We start from the raw sequence: 16,272 nt of genomic DNA on the forward strand, positions 1-16,272 counted from the left end.
TGTGTGTTCATACGTGCATTATCTATAAGGAAAGAGGGAGGCGGTGCAAACTATGTATATGGTGGTCTGTTAACTGAACGAGAGCAAAGCAGCAACTATATTGATTGACGGCAATTTAGTTGAGCGGAATAAGTATTCAAATATTAAACAAGTTTCAATACAGAGAGAATACGACAGCTATTTTTACAGTCAAAATCAGTAAAGCATTAGCAGTTGCTTTATATTTACTTGATGAGAGTCCTTTTCAATCGTTTTAGTCGGCTAACAGTGTTTTGGAACTAACACTGACGATACTTCTACGTTTCTAGCGCAAGTAAGCTACCATCTGTTTCATAACGCGTGCCATGATCCGCATGAAAAAAGACAAAGAAACAAGGACTGTAAAAAGTTATTCTGTTCATTAAGAGTCTCTTATCATGCAATTTTAATTACTTTATGTAATACTCCGGTGTAATTTATCATTGATTACACGATGTTCATCTCTTACGACTTTTGCGGTTTATTGTTGGTGATTTCTTGTCACACTGATTCCTTTAAATGCTCAGCATTTACAAGGTAGATTTTTAGGAAAGACAAAAAATGGCTCTGAGCACTACGGGACTTAACATCTGAAGTCATCAGTACCCTAGAACATAGAACTACTTAAACCTAACGAACTTAAGGACATCACACACATCCATGCCAGAGGCAGGATTCGAACCTGCGACCGTAGCGGTCGCGCGGTTCCAGACTGAAGCGCCTAGAACCGCTCGGCCACACTGGCCGGCCAGGAAAGAAAAGCTCGTATTAAGAAGAGTACTGTTGAAAACAATTGCAGACCTGTTTAGAACATTATTTTGATCAAGGAAATACAAAGACAGAACTGATGCACGGTATTAGAAATTTAAGTGGCCTGCTCATCATAAGAATTTGGATTTACAGTTGCGGAAGAAGCGAAAGATATTTATTTAGGAAGTAAGTTTACACACAGTGACCAAAGCAATTAATGAAAATTGGTAGAAAGGAAGCTTTCCTTGATCTATCGACTCGCCGGATCGTGGCTGTGTCCAGACAGAGTAGAACTCACCTATCAGCTTGTTGACAGTTGCGCTCGCATTCCACCAGACGCGCAACTTGTAGCAAACAGGAGACTTCGTGGAACCGTAGAATGGTGTCGTAAATGGAAATGCTCGTATGATTGCGATTGTCCGTGAGGAGATTGTTTTGAAAACAAGTAACTTTAAGGGAAAAGCGCCAGTTTATGGGTGGTCATTATCGAAGTAGTACCCTCGAATAATAGAGCCCTATCTGCAACAGCCTTGTACGTACTTACACGCAGCTTTGCAACGTTGTGTGAGATGGAAGAAACTTTTCCCACTTACTTTTGGTCAAGACTACTCAGACTTTGAGAGTGAGGGTAATGAACAAACTTAGCCAATGCCGTTTCATTTTTCTATAAATACATGTGTTGTGGTCTTCAGTCCGGTTTGATGTAGCTCTCCACGCTACTCTAACCCGTGCAAGCCGCTTCACGTCCAAATAATTACTGCAACGTTTTTCATACTCGTACTTCTGAATCTGTCTGCTATATTCATCTCTTGGTCCCCCTGTACGATTTTTACCCCGCGCGCTTCCGTCCAGTACTAAATTCGTGATCGCTTGACGTCTCACAATGTGTCCTATGAACCGATCCCTTATTTTAGTCAAGTTGTGCCACAATTTTCTTGTCTACCCAATTCTATTCGGTATGGCCTTATTTGTTACGCGATGTACCCCTCTACTATTCAGCATTCTTCGGTAGCACCACATTTCAAATGCTTCTATTCTCTTCTTGTCAAAACTGCTTATCGTCCATGCTTTACTTCTGTACATGGCTACACAGTCAGGCGGCTCTCTCTTTCATTCCTTTCCCTCAGTTCATATGTATCAAGCATTTCAAAGTTTTTTTTAAGAAAATATTTAAGAATTCGGCTAAAGCTCATCAATACACTTCAATGGGACGAATGTGAATACATTCATCGACGGAAAAATTCCGTACAGTCTTTGTAAGTAGTCCACCGTTTTACATACAAATATAGTTCAGATAAAATGACAGTATGTTCCACCTTGACTGTTACGGTATTTAAACGCCTGACAATTAGGAATCCGTCAGGTTTCTGTTTTGGAGCGATAACATGAGATGTGTTTGTAGCGTCCACCTGTCTAATCATATACATACCTTTCACTCCATCTGTATCAAAGGAGGACGTAACACTTTACATGATAATTCCTATTCAGCTTAATGCAAAGATTGCGTTCTTGTCACCAGTCATACCTGGTGCATGTACAGTATTTGCATTTAAACCGACAGTAATTATTATATGAAGTCTTACGTCTCCAGTTAACAGTACAGACGACGAAAAATTTGTGTATATTTTCACACATGAAGTCAAATACATACACGGGATTGGACACAAGAGCAGCCGACCGCTGTGGCCGAGCGGTTCTAGGCGCTTCAGTCCGGAACTGCGCTGCTGATACGGTCGCAGGTTCGAATCCTGCCTCGGGAATGGATGTGTGTGACGTCCTTAGGTTAGTTAGGTTTAAGTAGTTCTAAGTCTAGGGGACTGATGACCTCAGATGTTAAGTCCCATAGTGCTTAGAGGCATTTTTTGAACACAAGAGCAGTGTTTTCTCCACAGTAAAGAATTTATATGGACGAACTTCATGTCGACTTGTATGAGAATGAAGTCTTTCGCGACGGCACTGTTGAATAAAACATTCTTGGCCAATTCAGGGTAAAACCTCGAGTTCTGGACGGCTACCTCCATCGCCTTCGTCAGGAGTAACTGACTGTCAAAATTGCTGCTGTGGTGGCCTTATATAGCCCATAGACGACTTCTGATTGGTCGGTTATTACGTCATGCTGTCGCAGATGGTGTCGCAGATGGTGTCAACGTCTGCGCTGGTGGCGCCACCGCACCCGCCTAGCGTAAACATTGCGATGAATATCTCTGGCTCTTCTCTGCTTCGAGAGCTCGCTAACAGGTACCGCTAAGATTGTATCCGTTGTCACGATTGAAGATTTTCTCACACATTCTTATTTCTACAGCCTCTTTAATTAATGCATCCCTGTATGACGGATCCAGGGACAAAACTTTTGTATCGTCAAACAGTAGTTTATGTTTGTTTGTGAAGCTGTGTTCAGCAACTCCAGATTCCTCTAGTCCTCGATTTTTTAATATGCCGTCAATGTTCTGCAAAGCGGTCGGAAACGGTGCGGATGGACTGACCGATGTAATTGAGTTATCACTTGAAAAAAGCAAACGCATCGAAATCAAGATTGTAAAATAAATAAATTCAATGACAGTACTGACCGGAAATGTTTCTGAAATATGTGGGACTATGACAGCAAATAAACAGAAAATAACAACATAGAGCGCACTACTGAATAATGGTAATACAGCTTCCCAAATGCACAGTCTGTCCGGTATTCCTGGTGTTCAAGGCGTGCTAGAGTAACTGGTAAGTTTCAAAGCAGAATAAGATAATAGTATGGAATCCCCATCTTTGTACAATACTAAGCAGCCAAACTAGTAACCTAGTTCTACGGCAGGACATCACAGTCTTGAAATGCTCTTCAAATGCGCAGCCTCTGTTGTTGGTATGTATGAGCTGTTGCTACCAAGCCTTACAAATGAGCAGCACTGTTTATCCAATGAGAAATTTCCCACCCTTTCACATTACCTTCGGAGTACGGAGTCCGTGCCATTTACAACCAGGCGGAGAATGGATATTACGCAAGAACCTGCGGGAGGAAGATGAAGTCAGCGGTAACTGGCAGTTAGCAGCCGCTGCGTGTCAGGTTAGAGCACGTAGACGCACTACCACAAAGCTGTTACATGACGGTGTTTTTCTTTTTTGCTTTGAGTCATCAGTGTTCTGATTGATTTGACGCGTCCCGCCACAAATTCCTCTCCTGTGCCACACTTTTCATCTGAGAGTAGCACCTGCAACCTACGTCCTCAATTATTTCATGGATGTATCCCAATCTTTGAATTCCTCTACTTTTTTTTATTCTATACAGCTCCCTCTAGTACCATGGAAGTTATTCTCTGATGTCTTAACAGATGTCCTATCATCCTGTCCCTTCTTCCTGTCAGTGTTTTCCATTTCTTCATTTTCTCCCCGACTCCGCGGAGAACCGCCTCAGTCCTTACCTTATCAGTCCACCTAATTATCAAGCTTCATCTGTAGCATCACATCTCAAATGCTTCTATTCTTTTCTGTTCTGATTTTTCCAGAGTCCATCCCTCATTGCCATAAAATGCTGTGCCCAAAACGTACATTCTCAGATTATTCTTCGTGAAATTAAGGCCTACACTTGATACTACCAGTCTCTCGCTGTTCTCATTTCTGCTAATTATCATTATTTTCTTCGTCTTTCTTCGATTTACGCTCAATCCATAATCTTTACTCATTAGACTGTTCATTCCATTCAGCAGCTCCTGTAAATCTTCTTCACTTTCACTGAGGTTTTAGACTAACACACAGAAATTAACGAGCATAAGTCGCTGATCGGATGTATTGCAAGGAACTGTTGAACAGATGGATTGAAGATATTATGCAGCAGATTAGTGAGGAAGAATACCAAACAATGTACTTAAGGAACTAAAGAACCTGAGTGGTTCGGCACGTCTTACTACACGACGCATCGCTGAAAAGAGTAACTGAAGGGTGGTGCGAGGATAGAATAACAAGAGTAGTCACAGAACGAGTACATAAGGCAGGCCGTCGATGATACTAAATGCAGCAATGATGCTCAGCTGGCAAGCAACGGGAGTGGAGACCACGAAATCAACCTTAGGGTTGATCGGTTTTATGACTGAAGCAGCAGCAGCAGCAGCAGCAACAACAACAACAACAACAACAACGTCAACAAGCAGTTCCTCTGATTCAGTATGTTGCCCGAGAATAAAGTGTTAAAGAGTTCTATTATATTGGTTCTATGACGCGTTACTATACACTACAATTGCTGAAAATTACAGTAATGAATAAAATATTAAATATTGCTCTGACAATGATGTTCTCGAAGTTTGAAATATTAGACAAAATTAGGGAGAGAAGGAAACATAGTAGGTGAATATGGATTGGGGCTAAGAAATGAAAGAGGAAGCCGCCTGGTAAAATTTTGCGCAGAGCATAATCATAGCTAACACTTGGTTCAAGAATCATGAAAGAAGGTTGTATACATGGAAGAACCCTGGAGATACTAAAAGGTATCAGATAGATTATATAATGTTAAGACAGAGATTTAGGAACCAGATTTTAAATTGTAAGACATTTCCAGGGGCAGATGTGGACTCTGACCACAATCTATTGGTTATGAACTGTAGACTAAAACTGAAGAAACTGCAAAAAGGTGGAAATTTAAGGAGATGGGACCTGAAAGAACCAGAGGTTGTTCAGAGTTTCAGGGAGAGCATAAGGGAACAATTGACAGTAATGGGGGAAAGGAATACAGTAGAAGAAGAATGGGTAGCTTTGAGGGATGAAATAGTGAAGGTAGCAGAGGATCAAGTAGGTAAAAAGACGAGGGCTAGTAGAAACCCTTGGATAACAGAAGAAATATTGAATTTAATTTATGAAAGGAGAAAATACACTCCTGGAAATTGAAATAAGAACACCGTGAATTCATTGTCCCAGGAAGGGGAAACTTTATTGACACATTCCTGGGGTCAGATACATCACATGATCACACTGACAGAACCACAGGCACATAGACACAGGCAACAGAGCATGCACAATGTCGGCACTAGTACAGCGTATATCCACCTTTCGCAGCAATGCAGGCTGCTATTCTCCCATGGAGACGATCGTAGAGATGCTGGATTTAGTCCTGTGGAACAGCTTGCCATGCCATTTCCACCTGGCGCCTCAGTTGGACCAGCGTTCGTGCTGGACGTGCAGACCGCATGAAACGACGCTTCATCCAGTCCCAAACATGCTCAATGGGGGACAGATCCGGAGATCTTGCTGGCCAGGGTAGTTGACTTACACCTTCTAGAGCACGATGGGTGACACGGGATACATGCGGACGTGCATTGTCCTGTTGGAACAGCAAGTTCCCTTGCCGGTCTAGGAATGGTAGAACGATGGGTTCGATGACGGTTTGGATGTACCGTGCACTATTCAGTGTCCCCTCGACGATCACCAGTGGTGTACGGCCAGTGTAGGAGATCGCTCCCCACACCATGATGCCGGGTGTTGGCCCTGTGTGCCTCGGTCGTATGCAGTCCTGATTGTGGCGCTCACCTGCACGGCGCCAAACACGCATACGACCATCATTGGCACCAAGGCAGAAGCGACTCTCATCGCTGAAGACGACACGTCTCCATTCGTCCCTCCATTCACGCCTGTCGCGACACCACTGGAGGCGGGCTGCACGATGTTGGGGCGTGAGCGGAAGACGGCCTAACGGTGTGCGGGACCGTAGCCCAGCTTCATGGAGACGGTTGCGAATGGTCCTCGCCGATACCCCAGGAGCAACAGTGTCCCTAATTTGCTGGGAAGTGGCGGTGCGGTCCCCTACGGCACTGCGTAGGATCCTACGGTCTTGGCGTGCATCCGTGCGTCGCTGCGGTCCGGTCCCAGGTCGACGGGCACGTGCACCTTCCGCCGACCACTGGCGACAACATCGATGTACTGTGGAGACCTCACGCCCCACGTGTTGAGCAATTCGGCGGTACGTCCACCCGGCCTCCCGCATGCCCACTATACGCCCTCGCTCAAAGTCCGTCAACTGCACATACGGTTCACGTCCACGCTGTCGCGGCATGCTACCAGTGTTAAAGACTGCGATGGAGCTCCGTATGCCACGGCAAACTGGCTGACACTGACGGCGGCGGTGTACAAATGCTGCGCAGCTAGCGCCATTCGACGGCCAACACCGCGGTTCCTGGTGTGTCCGCTGTGCCGTGCGTGTGATCATTGCTTGTACAGCCCTCTCGCAGTGTCCGGAGCAAGTATGGTGGGTCTGATACACCGGTGTCAATGTGTTCTTTTTTCCATTTCCAGGAGTGTATAAAAATGCAGTAAATGAAGCAAGCAAAAAGGAATACAAACGTCTCAAAAATGAGATCGACAGGAAGTGCAAAATGGCTAAGCAGGGATGGCTAGAGAACAAATGTAAGGATGTAGAGGCTTATCTCAGTAGGGGTAAGATAGATACTGCCTACAGGAAAATTAAAGAGACCTTTGGAGAAAGGAGAACCACTTGCATCAGTATCAAGAGCTTTGATGGAAACCCAGTTCTAAGCAAAGAAGGGAAAGCAGAAAGGTGGAAGGAGTATATAGAGGGTCTATACAAGGGCGATGTACTTGAGGACAATATTATGGAAATGGAAGAGGATGTAGATGAAGATGAAATGGGAGATATGATACTGCGTAAAGAGTTTGACAGAGCACTGAAAGACCTGAGTCGAAACAAGGCCCCAGGTGTAGACAACATTCCATTAGAACTACTGACAGCCTTGGGAGAGCCAGTACTGACAAAACTCTACCATCTGGTGAGCAAGATGTATGAGACAGGCGAAATTCCCTCAGACTTCAAGAAGAATATAATAATTCCAATCCCAAAGAAAGCAGGTGTTGACAGATGTGAAAATTACCGAACTATCAGTTTAATAAGTCACAGCTGCAAAATACTAACGCGAATTCTTTACAGACGAATGGAAAAACTGATAGAAGCCGACCTCGGGGAAGATCAGTTTGGATTCCGTAGAAATGTTGGAACACGTGAGGCAATATTGACCCTACGACTTATCTTAGAAGCTAGATTAGGGAAAGGCAAACCTACGTTTCTAGCATTTGTAGACTTAGAGAAAGCTTTTGACAATGTTGATTGGAATACTCTCTTTCAAATTTTGAAGGTGGCAGGGGTAAAATACAGGGAGCGAAAGGCTATTTATAGTTTGTACAGAAAGCAGATGGTAGTTATAAAAGTCGAGGGGTATGAAAGGGAAGCAGTGGTTGGGAAGGGAGTGAGGCAGTGTTGTAGCCTATCCCCGATGTTATTCAATCTGTATATTGAGCAAGCAATAAAGGAAACAAAAGAAAAGTTCGGAGTAAGTATTAAAATCCATGGAGAAGAAATAAAAACTTTGAGGTTCGCCAATGACATTGTAATTCTGTCAGAGACAGCAAAGGACTTGGAAGAGCAGCTGAATGGAATGGACAGTGTCTTGAAAGGAGGGTACAAGATGAACATCAACAAAAGCAAAACGAGGATAATGGAATGTAGTCGAATTAAGTCCGGTGATGCTGAGAGAATTAGATTAGGAAATGAGACACTTAAAGTAGTAAAGGAGTTTTTCTATTTGGGGAGCAAAATAACTGACGATGGTCGAAGTAGAGAGGATATAAAATGTAGACTGGCAATGGCAAGGAAAGCGTTTCTGAAGAAGAAAAACTTGTTAACATCGAGTATAGATATAAATGTCAGGAAGTCGTTTCTGAAAGTATTTGTATGGAGTGTAGCCATGTATGGGAGTGAAACGTGGACGATAAATAATTTAGACAAGAAGAGAATAGAAGCTTTCGAAATGTGGTGCTACAGAAGAATGCTGAAGATTAGATGGGTAGATCACATAACTAATGAGGAAGTATTGAATAGGATTGGGGAGAAGAGAAGTTTGTGGCACAACTTGACTAGATGAAGAGATCGGTTGGTAGGACATGTTCTGAGACATCAAGGAATCACCAATTTAGTATTGGAGGGCAGCGTGGAGGGTAAAAATCGTAGAGGGAGACCAAGAGATGAATACACTAAGCAGATTCAGAAGGATGTAGGCTGCAGTAGGATAGATTCGCATGGAGAGCTGCATCAAACCAGTCTCAGGACTGAAGACCACAACAACAACAACAGACAGAATTATTTACTGTTCTCTATGTAACTCTGGAAATAAGTAAGAAAAGTTTGAGCTAAATGTTCCTCTAGAGGTGAGGTAGATGACAGTGAACGAACTCACGTAGGAAATCCAATTGTCTACGCCATTGTTGAAGAAACCATCCCAGGCACTTGCCCGATTCATCTGACAGAACCACGAAAAATCGAAATCAAGATACCTGGACGAAAGTTGGAATTCTCAATGTGGTCTGACTGTCTTAAAAACTATACATTTCGTTTGGTGTTAGTTTCCTGATACATGATCACTGTCCGCATCTCGTGGTCGTGCGGTAGCGTTCTCGCTTCCCACGCCCGGGTTCCCGGGTTCGATTCCCGGCGGGGTCAGGGATTTTCTCTGCCTCGTGATGACTGATTGTTGTGTGACGTCCTTAGGTTAGTTAGGTTTAAGTAGTTCTAAGTTCTAGGGGACTGATGACCATAGATGTTAAGTCCCATTGTGCTCAGAGCCAGCCATGATCACTGGCGCTGGGATTAGTAAAATGTTCAAATGTGTGTGAATGTGTGAAATCATATGGGACTTAACTGCTAAGGTCATCAGTCCCTAAGCTTACACAGTACTTAACCTAAATTATCCTAACGACAAACACACACACCCATGCCCGAGGGAGGACTCGAACCTCCGCCGGGACCAGCAGTGGTATTAGTATCTATGGATCACTTATCGTGAGCGATGTAGTCGTTTAGATAAAGCTTTACAGTGAACCAAGGAAGGTGTCTGGTGTCCAGCGACATTCGAGCTGACTGAGCCGAAAATAATGTTGTAGTGTCACCGCCAGACACCACAGTTGCTAGGTGGTAGCCTTTAAATCAGCCGCGGTCCGTTAGTATACGTCGGACCCGCGTGTCGCCACTATCAGTGATTGCAGACCGAGCGCCGCCACACGGCAGGTCTAGTCTAGAGAGATGGTTGGTTGGTTGGTTGGTTTTGAGGAAGGAGACCAGACAGCGAGGTCATCGGTCTCATCGGGTTAGGGAAGGACGGGGAAGGAAGTCGGCCGTGCCCTTTGAAAGGAACCATCCCGGCATTTGTCTGGAGCGAGTTAGGGAAATCACGGAAAACCTAATTCAGGATGGCCGGACGCGGGATTGAACCGTCGTCCTCCCGAATGCGAGTCCAGTGTCTAACCACTGCGCCACCTCTCTGGGTAGCCTAGAGAGACTCCCTAGCACTCGCCCCAGTTTTGTACAGCCGACTTTGCTAGCAATGGTTCACTGTCTACTTACGCTCTCATTTGCCGAGACGATAGTTTAGCATAGCCTTCAGCTACGTCATTTGCTACGACCTAGCAAGGCGCCATATTCAGTAATTAGAATGAATTCTGAACAGACAATATCGTGAATCATGTACCGTCAAGGGCGACGTTCATCATTAATGGATTAAAGTCAAGTATCAAACTACTTACGTCCGCTTTCTGAATTCTAATTCCTTGTCATGTTCCAGAACTCACGTCAGTATAGTTCTTCCCTCCTCACGCCAGTCTGCGTGAGCTAAAAAGCGTGCATTTTGGCCTCCTCTCGTAACACGGTGTTGATGCTTCCGCCAACACTACAAATGTATTATGTGTTTACTTTTCCGGAAACAAGGGAAACATACCCACTGCTCATTTTCTGAATATAATGACAAAATATTAGTCAAGTTAGACGTTCTGTCGGGTAAAGGTGAGTGACGTGTGGTGAGCTGATCTCAGCGCGCGCAGCGGCGTCTGGGTGTGGGGTTATGCAACAGAACAGGCGGCAACCAGGAACTGGCGCTGTGTGGGCCCAGCCGATCCGCGAGGAGGCGTCACGTGGGAGGTGGAAGCAGGAGCAGCGGCTTGGACGGAGGTTGGAAACTAGTCCGAGAACTGCAGTGGTTTGGCGTACAAATGGCCAACACTTAAACTGGATCTATAACAGGCTCCCAACAAAAGTCACCAACAACTTTTCAGAAAACATGTATTTAGGAAAAGTCTACAGGTAAAAGGCAAAGCTGTCATCAATGCAAAGGTTCGTTTGACTACCACAGCGCTTCACCAGGCACGGTAATATTGGAGGTTGTTTGTCCTCGCCATACTCCAGTCTCTGAACTGACATATACAACCATTTTTGCGGGAAAATACAATTTATTTAACGTGGACTCCAAACCACGAAGCAACTTGGCATTTCTCATGTCAATAAAAGATGCGACAACTGACCAAAAAAATCTAGCATCAACTGGCTGGGATTGCATCCGGGACCTTCCGATCTACAGTCCGACATTTATCCACTCAACCACCGGGTCACACACTTCTACGACACTACAATTTGAAACGTAATTTTCATTTAACCCTTACGTTGTTCTTGGCACCATCAGTACATAAGCTAGATTTGTCAGTTACGAGCAACATTCCGAAGACAATCTTCACTGCTTCGTAGCAGGTGGTAGACAGTTCGAAACATGTTGGTGAAAGAAGGAAGCAAGGGGCAGCAAACTAGGAGACATGGTGACGTAAAGTTCCTCGATACTGAACTATGCGTCAATATCCTCGGTTGAACCTCAGAACTCTTCACAGTGTTTCGTGGTCAGAGAAACAGTTGATCATTTCACCGGACGAGTGCTTAAAAACCTGCAAAAGTTTTGCTAGCTACAGTGTCAATCGCGTAATACGTAAGAACCGTCCACCTAACAACATCTATCTACAGCTACACCGTACGAATCAGCAGAAAGTAATTTTACCCATGTCATACATTTTTGTTTCTTCCCGATCCTTTCACAGATGCAGCATGGAAAGAATGACTGCTTGTTCGCCTCTCTGCGAGATGTTAATTTTTTTCTGTATGAAGATTAGATTGGTAGATCACGTAACTTAACGTGAAGGTGAGAAGAGAAATTTGTGGTACAACCTGAGTATAAGAAGGGATCGGTTGGTAGGACACATTCTGAGGTATCAAGGGACCACCAATTTTGTACTGGAGGGAAGCGGAGGGTAAAAATCGTAGAGGGAGACCGAGAGATGAATACAATAGGCAGATTCAGAAGGATGTAGGTTGCAATAGTTGCCAGGAGATGAAGAGGCTTGCACAGAACAGAGTAGCGCACAGAGCTTCATGAGGCCAGTCTTTGGACTGAAGACCGGTACAACAACGACAATAATCTCAATGAGATACGTATGAAGAGGGCTGCAAAATATGCGTAGTTTCTGCCTTTCTGTACGGCCCACTTTTCGAGTGTCTATCAGTTAAGACAGTTCAAAATTTCTTTTACACGCTGTCGTGCCAGTCTTCTTTGTATATTTTATGCTCGATGTCCATTTTTTAAGACCTGATATGGGTCCCGTACACCTGATCAGTGGTCCGTATAAGTGTTTAAGTGTTTCGTATGCAGTTTGTTGTGTAGGTAACTGCAAGTGCGCAATATCCTATCAGTGAATCACAGTGTCATTTGTATTACCTATAAAGGGCGTGTGTGGTCTTTCATTTCTTATCGTTACACACGGCTAGTTTTAAACACCTATATGACACGACTGACTAGTTATGACCCATCAATCTTGTAACTGGTACCTGTCAGCTTGAAGTGTCTGAAGGTGACTATATGATGTCAGTGTCAGTGTCACTTGCTGTTGTTCTCGGCCAGCTATGGCTAACTTAAAGGAAAGCTTTACAGCTCTCTCGGTACCATTCGTGAGGATAAAGATATGTGACAGATCCGCGGTTCACCGCCATCCTTTTGTTCATCGCCATCAACTAATCGTACTCATGACAGTATCAAGACTAAACACACTGACGATATAACGTAGACACGTTGCAAGGAAGGGATCGACACGAACGGAGTAAGAAAGACCCTTACTGATTGGGTACCAGAATCAACCAACATCTGCGGGGGGATTCAACCAATATGCTATAACAACCAACCTTTTATCAAGGTAACAATCGAGGTTGCTTCTCCCAATTCTTTCGCCTTACTGTTGTGGTTGTGGTCTTCAGTCCTGAGACTGGTTTGATGCAGCTCTCCATGCTACTCTATCCCGTGCAAGCTTCTTCATCTCCCAGTACCTACTGCAATCTACATCCTTCTGAATCTGCTTAGTGTATTCATCTCTTGGTCTCCCTCTACGATTTTTACCCTCCACGCTGCCCTCCAATGCTAAATTTGTGATCCCTTGATGCCTCAAAACGTGTCCTACCAACCGATCCCTTCTTCTAGTCAAGTTGTGCCACAAACTTCTCTTCTCCCCAATTCTATTCAATACCTCCTCATTAGTTACGTGATCTACCCACCTTATCTTCAGCATTCTTCTGTAGCACCACATTTCGAAAGCTTCTATTCTCTTCTTGTCCAAACTAGTTATCGTCCATGTTTCACTTCCATACATGGCTACACTCCATACAAATACTTTCAGAAACGACTTCCTGACACTTAAGTCTATACTCGATGTTAACAAATTTCTCTTCTTCAGAAACGCTTTCCTTGCCATTGCCAGTCTACATTTTATATCCTCTCTACTTCGACCATCATCAGTTATTTTGCTCCCTAAATAGCAAAACTCCTTTACTACTTTAAGTGTCTCATTTCCTAAATTAATTCCCTCAGCATCACCCGATTTAATTTGACTACATTCCATTATCCTCGTTTTGCTTTTGTTGATGTTCATCTTATATCCTCCTTTCAAGACACTGTCCATTCCGTTCAACTGCTCTTCCAAGTCCTTTGCTGTCCCTGACAGAATTACAATGTCATCGGCGAACCTCAAAGTTTTTACTTCTTCTCCATGAATTTTAATACCTACTCCGAACTTTTCTTTTGTTTCCTTTATTGCTTGCTCAATATACAGATTGAATAACATCGGGGAGAGGCTACAACCCTGTCTCACTCCTTTCCCAACCACTGCTTCCCTTTCATGCCCCTCGACTCTTATAACTGCCATCTGGTTTCTGTACAAATTGTAAATAGCCTTTCGCTCCCTGTATTTTACCCCTGCCACCTTCAGAATTTGAAAGAGAGTATTCCAGTTAACATTGTCAAAAGCTTTCTCTAAGTCTACAAATGCTAGAAACATAGGTTTGCCTTTTCCTAATCTAGCTTCTAAGATAAGTCGTAGGGTCAATATTGCCTCACGTGTTCCAGCATTTCTACGGAATCCAAACTGATCTTCCCCGAGGTCCACTTCTACCAGTTTTTCCATTCGTCTGTAAAGAATTCGCGTCAGTATTTTGCAGCTGTGATTTATTAAACTGATAGTTCGATAATTTTCACATCTGTCAACACCTGCTTTCTTTGGGATTGGAATTATTATATTCTTCTTGATGTCTGAGGGTATTTCGCCTGTGTCATACATCTTGCTCACCAGATGGTAGAGTTTTGTCATCACTGGCTCTCCCAAGGCCATCAGTAGTTCTAATGGAATGTTGTCTACTCCCGGGGCCTTGTTTCGACTCAGGTCTTTCAGTGCTCTGTCAAACTCTTCACGCAGTATCTTATCTCCCATTTCGTCTTCGTCTACATCCTCTTCCATTTCCATAATATTGTCCTCTTTCGCCTTACTTGCGAGTAAAGGTGTTGAATAACGCCTGCAACGGACCTTTTGCTGTGGTGCCTCTGATGTCTTGAGTTTCCCGCAAAAAGTCTTTTGAGTTGGTGCTGAGCAGCTGTGGCGTTTCTGCCACATTCTTCGCCTACGTTACGTATTTATGTTACTTCCGCTTGCTATCGGTCTGCAAGAACATTCTGTAGCAGTAAGGTAGTATAGTACCGTGCACCGAGTTGCGCTGCATGCGATTTCACAGAGAGTGGGAAAGCGCTTGCTAGCGGTGACCATATCATATAGACAGCCGTGAATCACATGCTGAGCGTGGCCCGAAGCAGTCCAATGTTGCTAGTTAATATTTACTATTTGAACACTGCTCTGCTCCTTAGTCATATCGTCAACATTAGTTGACTGATAGAAAGTTAATAATAATTTCATAAAGTCATTTACTAAAGTAAAAACGCTAATGAGAAGAACGTTTCAGCTTCGTCGTTATTGGTGGAAGACGAAGGACCAATCAGAAGCGTGCACTGAATAAGCAGGCGCCTAACTGTTGCTGTTTGTTGGGGCGGTCGAATGGAATACGATACCGATAATTACTTTCCGCAGTTGGCAGTGCCTCGGAGAACGTTTGTGTGCAACAACACACTAGAAGTGTTATACCACATACGAACAAACGCAACACGCGCTTTAGACGGTATAATGTAAAGAGTTACCGAAAATCATTTTTCGTGTCGAACGGTGACTTACTGAACGGCCGTGTGAAATTTTGAACATTTTGTAATACGGTGAATCATTAGATTGTGTCCTATTGCGATGCTCTGAACACACCTAGCTTCAGCGGCATTTGATTTAATGAATGAACGGAAGCAGCCTACACCTTGTGTTTCTTGATTACCGCTAAACGTTAACGAATGAAAAATCAGGTGTCATAATATATTTTGATATATCTATTTCGTAACACTGGGTTTTCTCTCGTGCTGTCACTTCAGTTTAGTATAGTTTCGTGTCTGCACATCGAATCCTGCGCCTACATGGAGAAAAAGTCAATCGGGACGAGATCTACGAGATAACATAAGAAGCCGCGAGGTAAGCAAACCAAAGCCAGTGACGCCAGGAAAGTGGAAAAGCATACCCTCACAAACTACACTACCGGCCATTAAAATTGCTACACCACGAAGATAACGTGATACAGACGCGAAATTTAACCGACAGGAAGAAGATGCTGTGTTATGCAAATCTTTAGCTTAACAGAGCATTCACACAAGGCTGGCGCCGGTGGCGACACCTATACAGTGCTGACATGAGGAAAGTTTCCAATTGATTTCTCGTACACAAACAGCAGACGACCGGCGTTGCCGGTGAAACGTTGTTGTGATGCCTCGTGTAAGGAGGAGAAATGCGTACCATCACGTTTCCGACTTTGATAAAGGTCGCAATGTAGCCTATGGCGATTGCGGTTTATCGTATCGCGCCACTGCTGCTCGCGTTGGTCGAGATCCAATGACTGTTAGCAATATATGGAATCGGTGGGTTGAGGTGGGTAATACGGAACGTCGTGCTGGATCCCAACGGCCTCGTATCACAAGAAGTCGAGATGACAGGCATCTAATTCGCATGGCTGTAGCGGATCGTGCAGCCACGTCTCGATCCCTGAATCAACAGATGGGGACGTTTGCAAGACAACAACCGTCTGCACCAACAGTTCGACGACGTTTGAAGCAGCATGGACTATCAGTTCGGAGACCGTGGCTGCGGTTACCCTTCACGCTGCATCAGATACAGGAGTGCCTGCGATGGTGTACTCAACGACGAACCTGGGTGCATGAATGGCAAAACATCATTTTCTCTGATGAATCGAGG

General features: G+C 44.1%; 2 protein-coding genes across 5 annotated transcripts in view; one reads left to right on the forward strand and one right to left on the reverse strand.

Annotated features, from left to right (window-relative positions):
* The window catches only part of LOC124797890, a 481,263-nt gene that overhangs the window by 385,374 nt on the left and 79,617 nt on the right, over positions 1-16,272 (reverse strand). The gene's annotated exons all lie outside the window — the stretch shown is intronic.
* The window catches only part of LOC124799134, a 147,956-nt gene that overhangs the window by 69,728 nt on the left and 61,956 nt on the right, over positions 1-16,272 (forward strand). Inside the window, exon 4 of the mRNA XM_047262671.1 lies at positions 4,850-4,917. Coding sequence (XP_047118627.1) covers positions 4,850-4,917 — 68 coding nt within the window. The remainder of the gene's footprint in view (positions 1-4,849; positions 4,918-16,272) is intronic.

Source organism: Schistocerca piceifrons, chromosome 5 (assembly GCF_021461385.2).
Source record: "Schistocerca piceifrons isolate TAMUIC-IGC-003096 chromosome 5, iqSchPice1.1, whole genome shotgun sequence".
NCBI lineage: Eukaryota > Metazoa > Arthropoda > Insecta > Orthoptera > Acrididae > Schistocerca > Schistocerca piceifrons.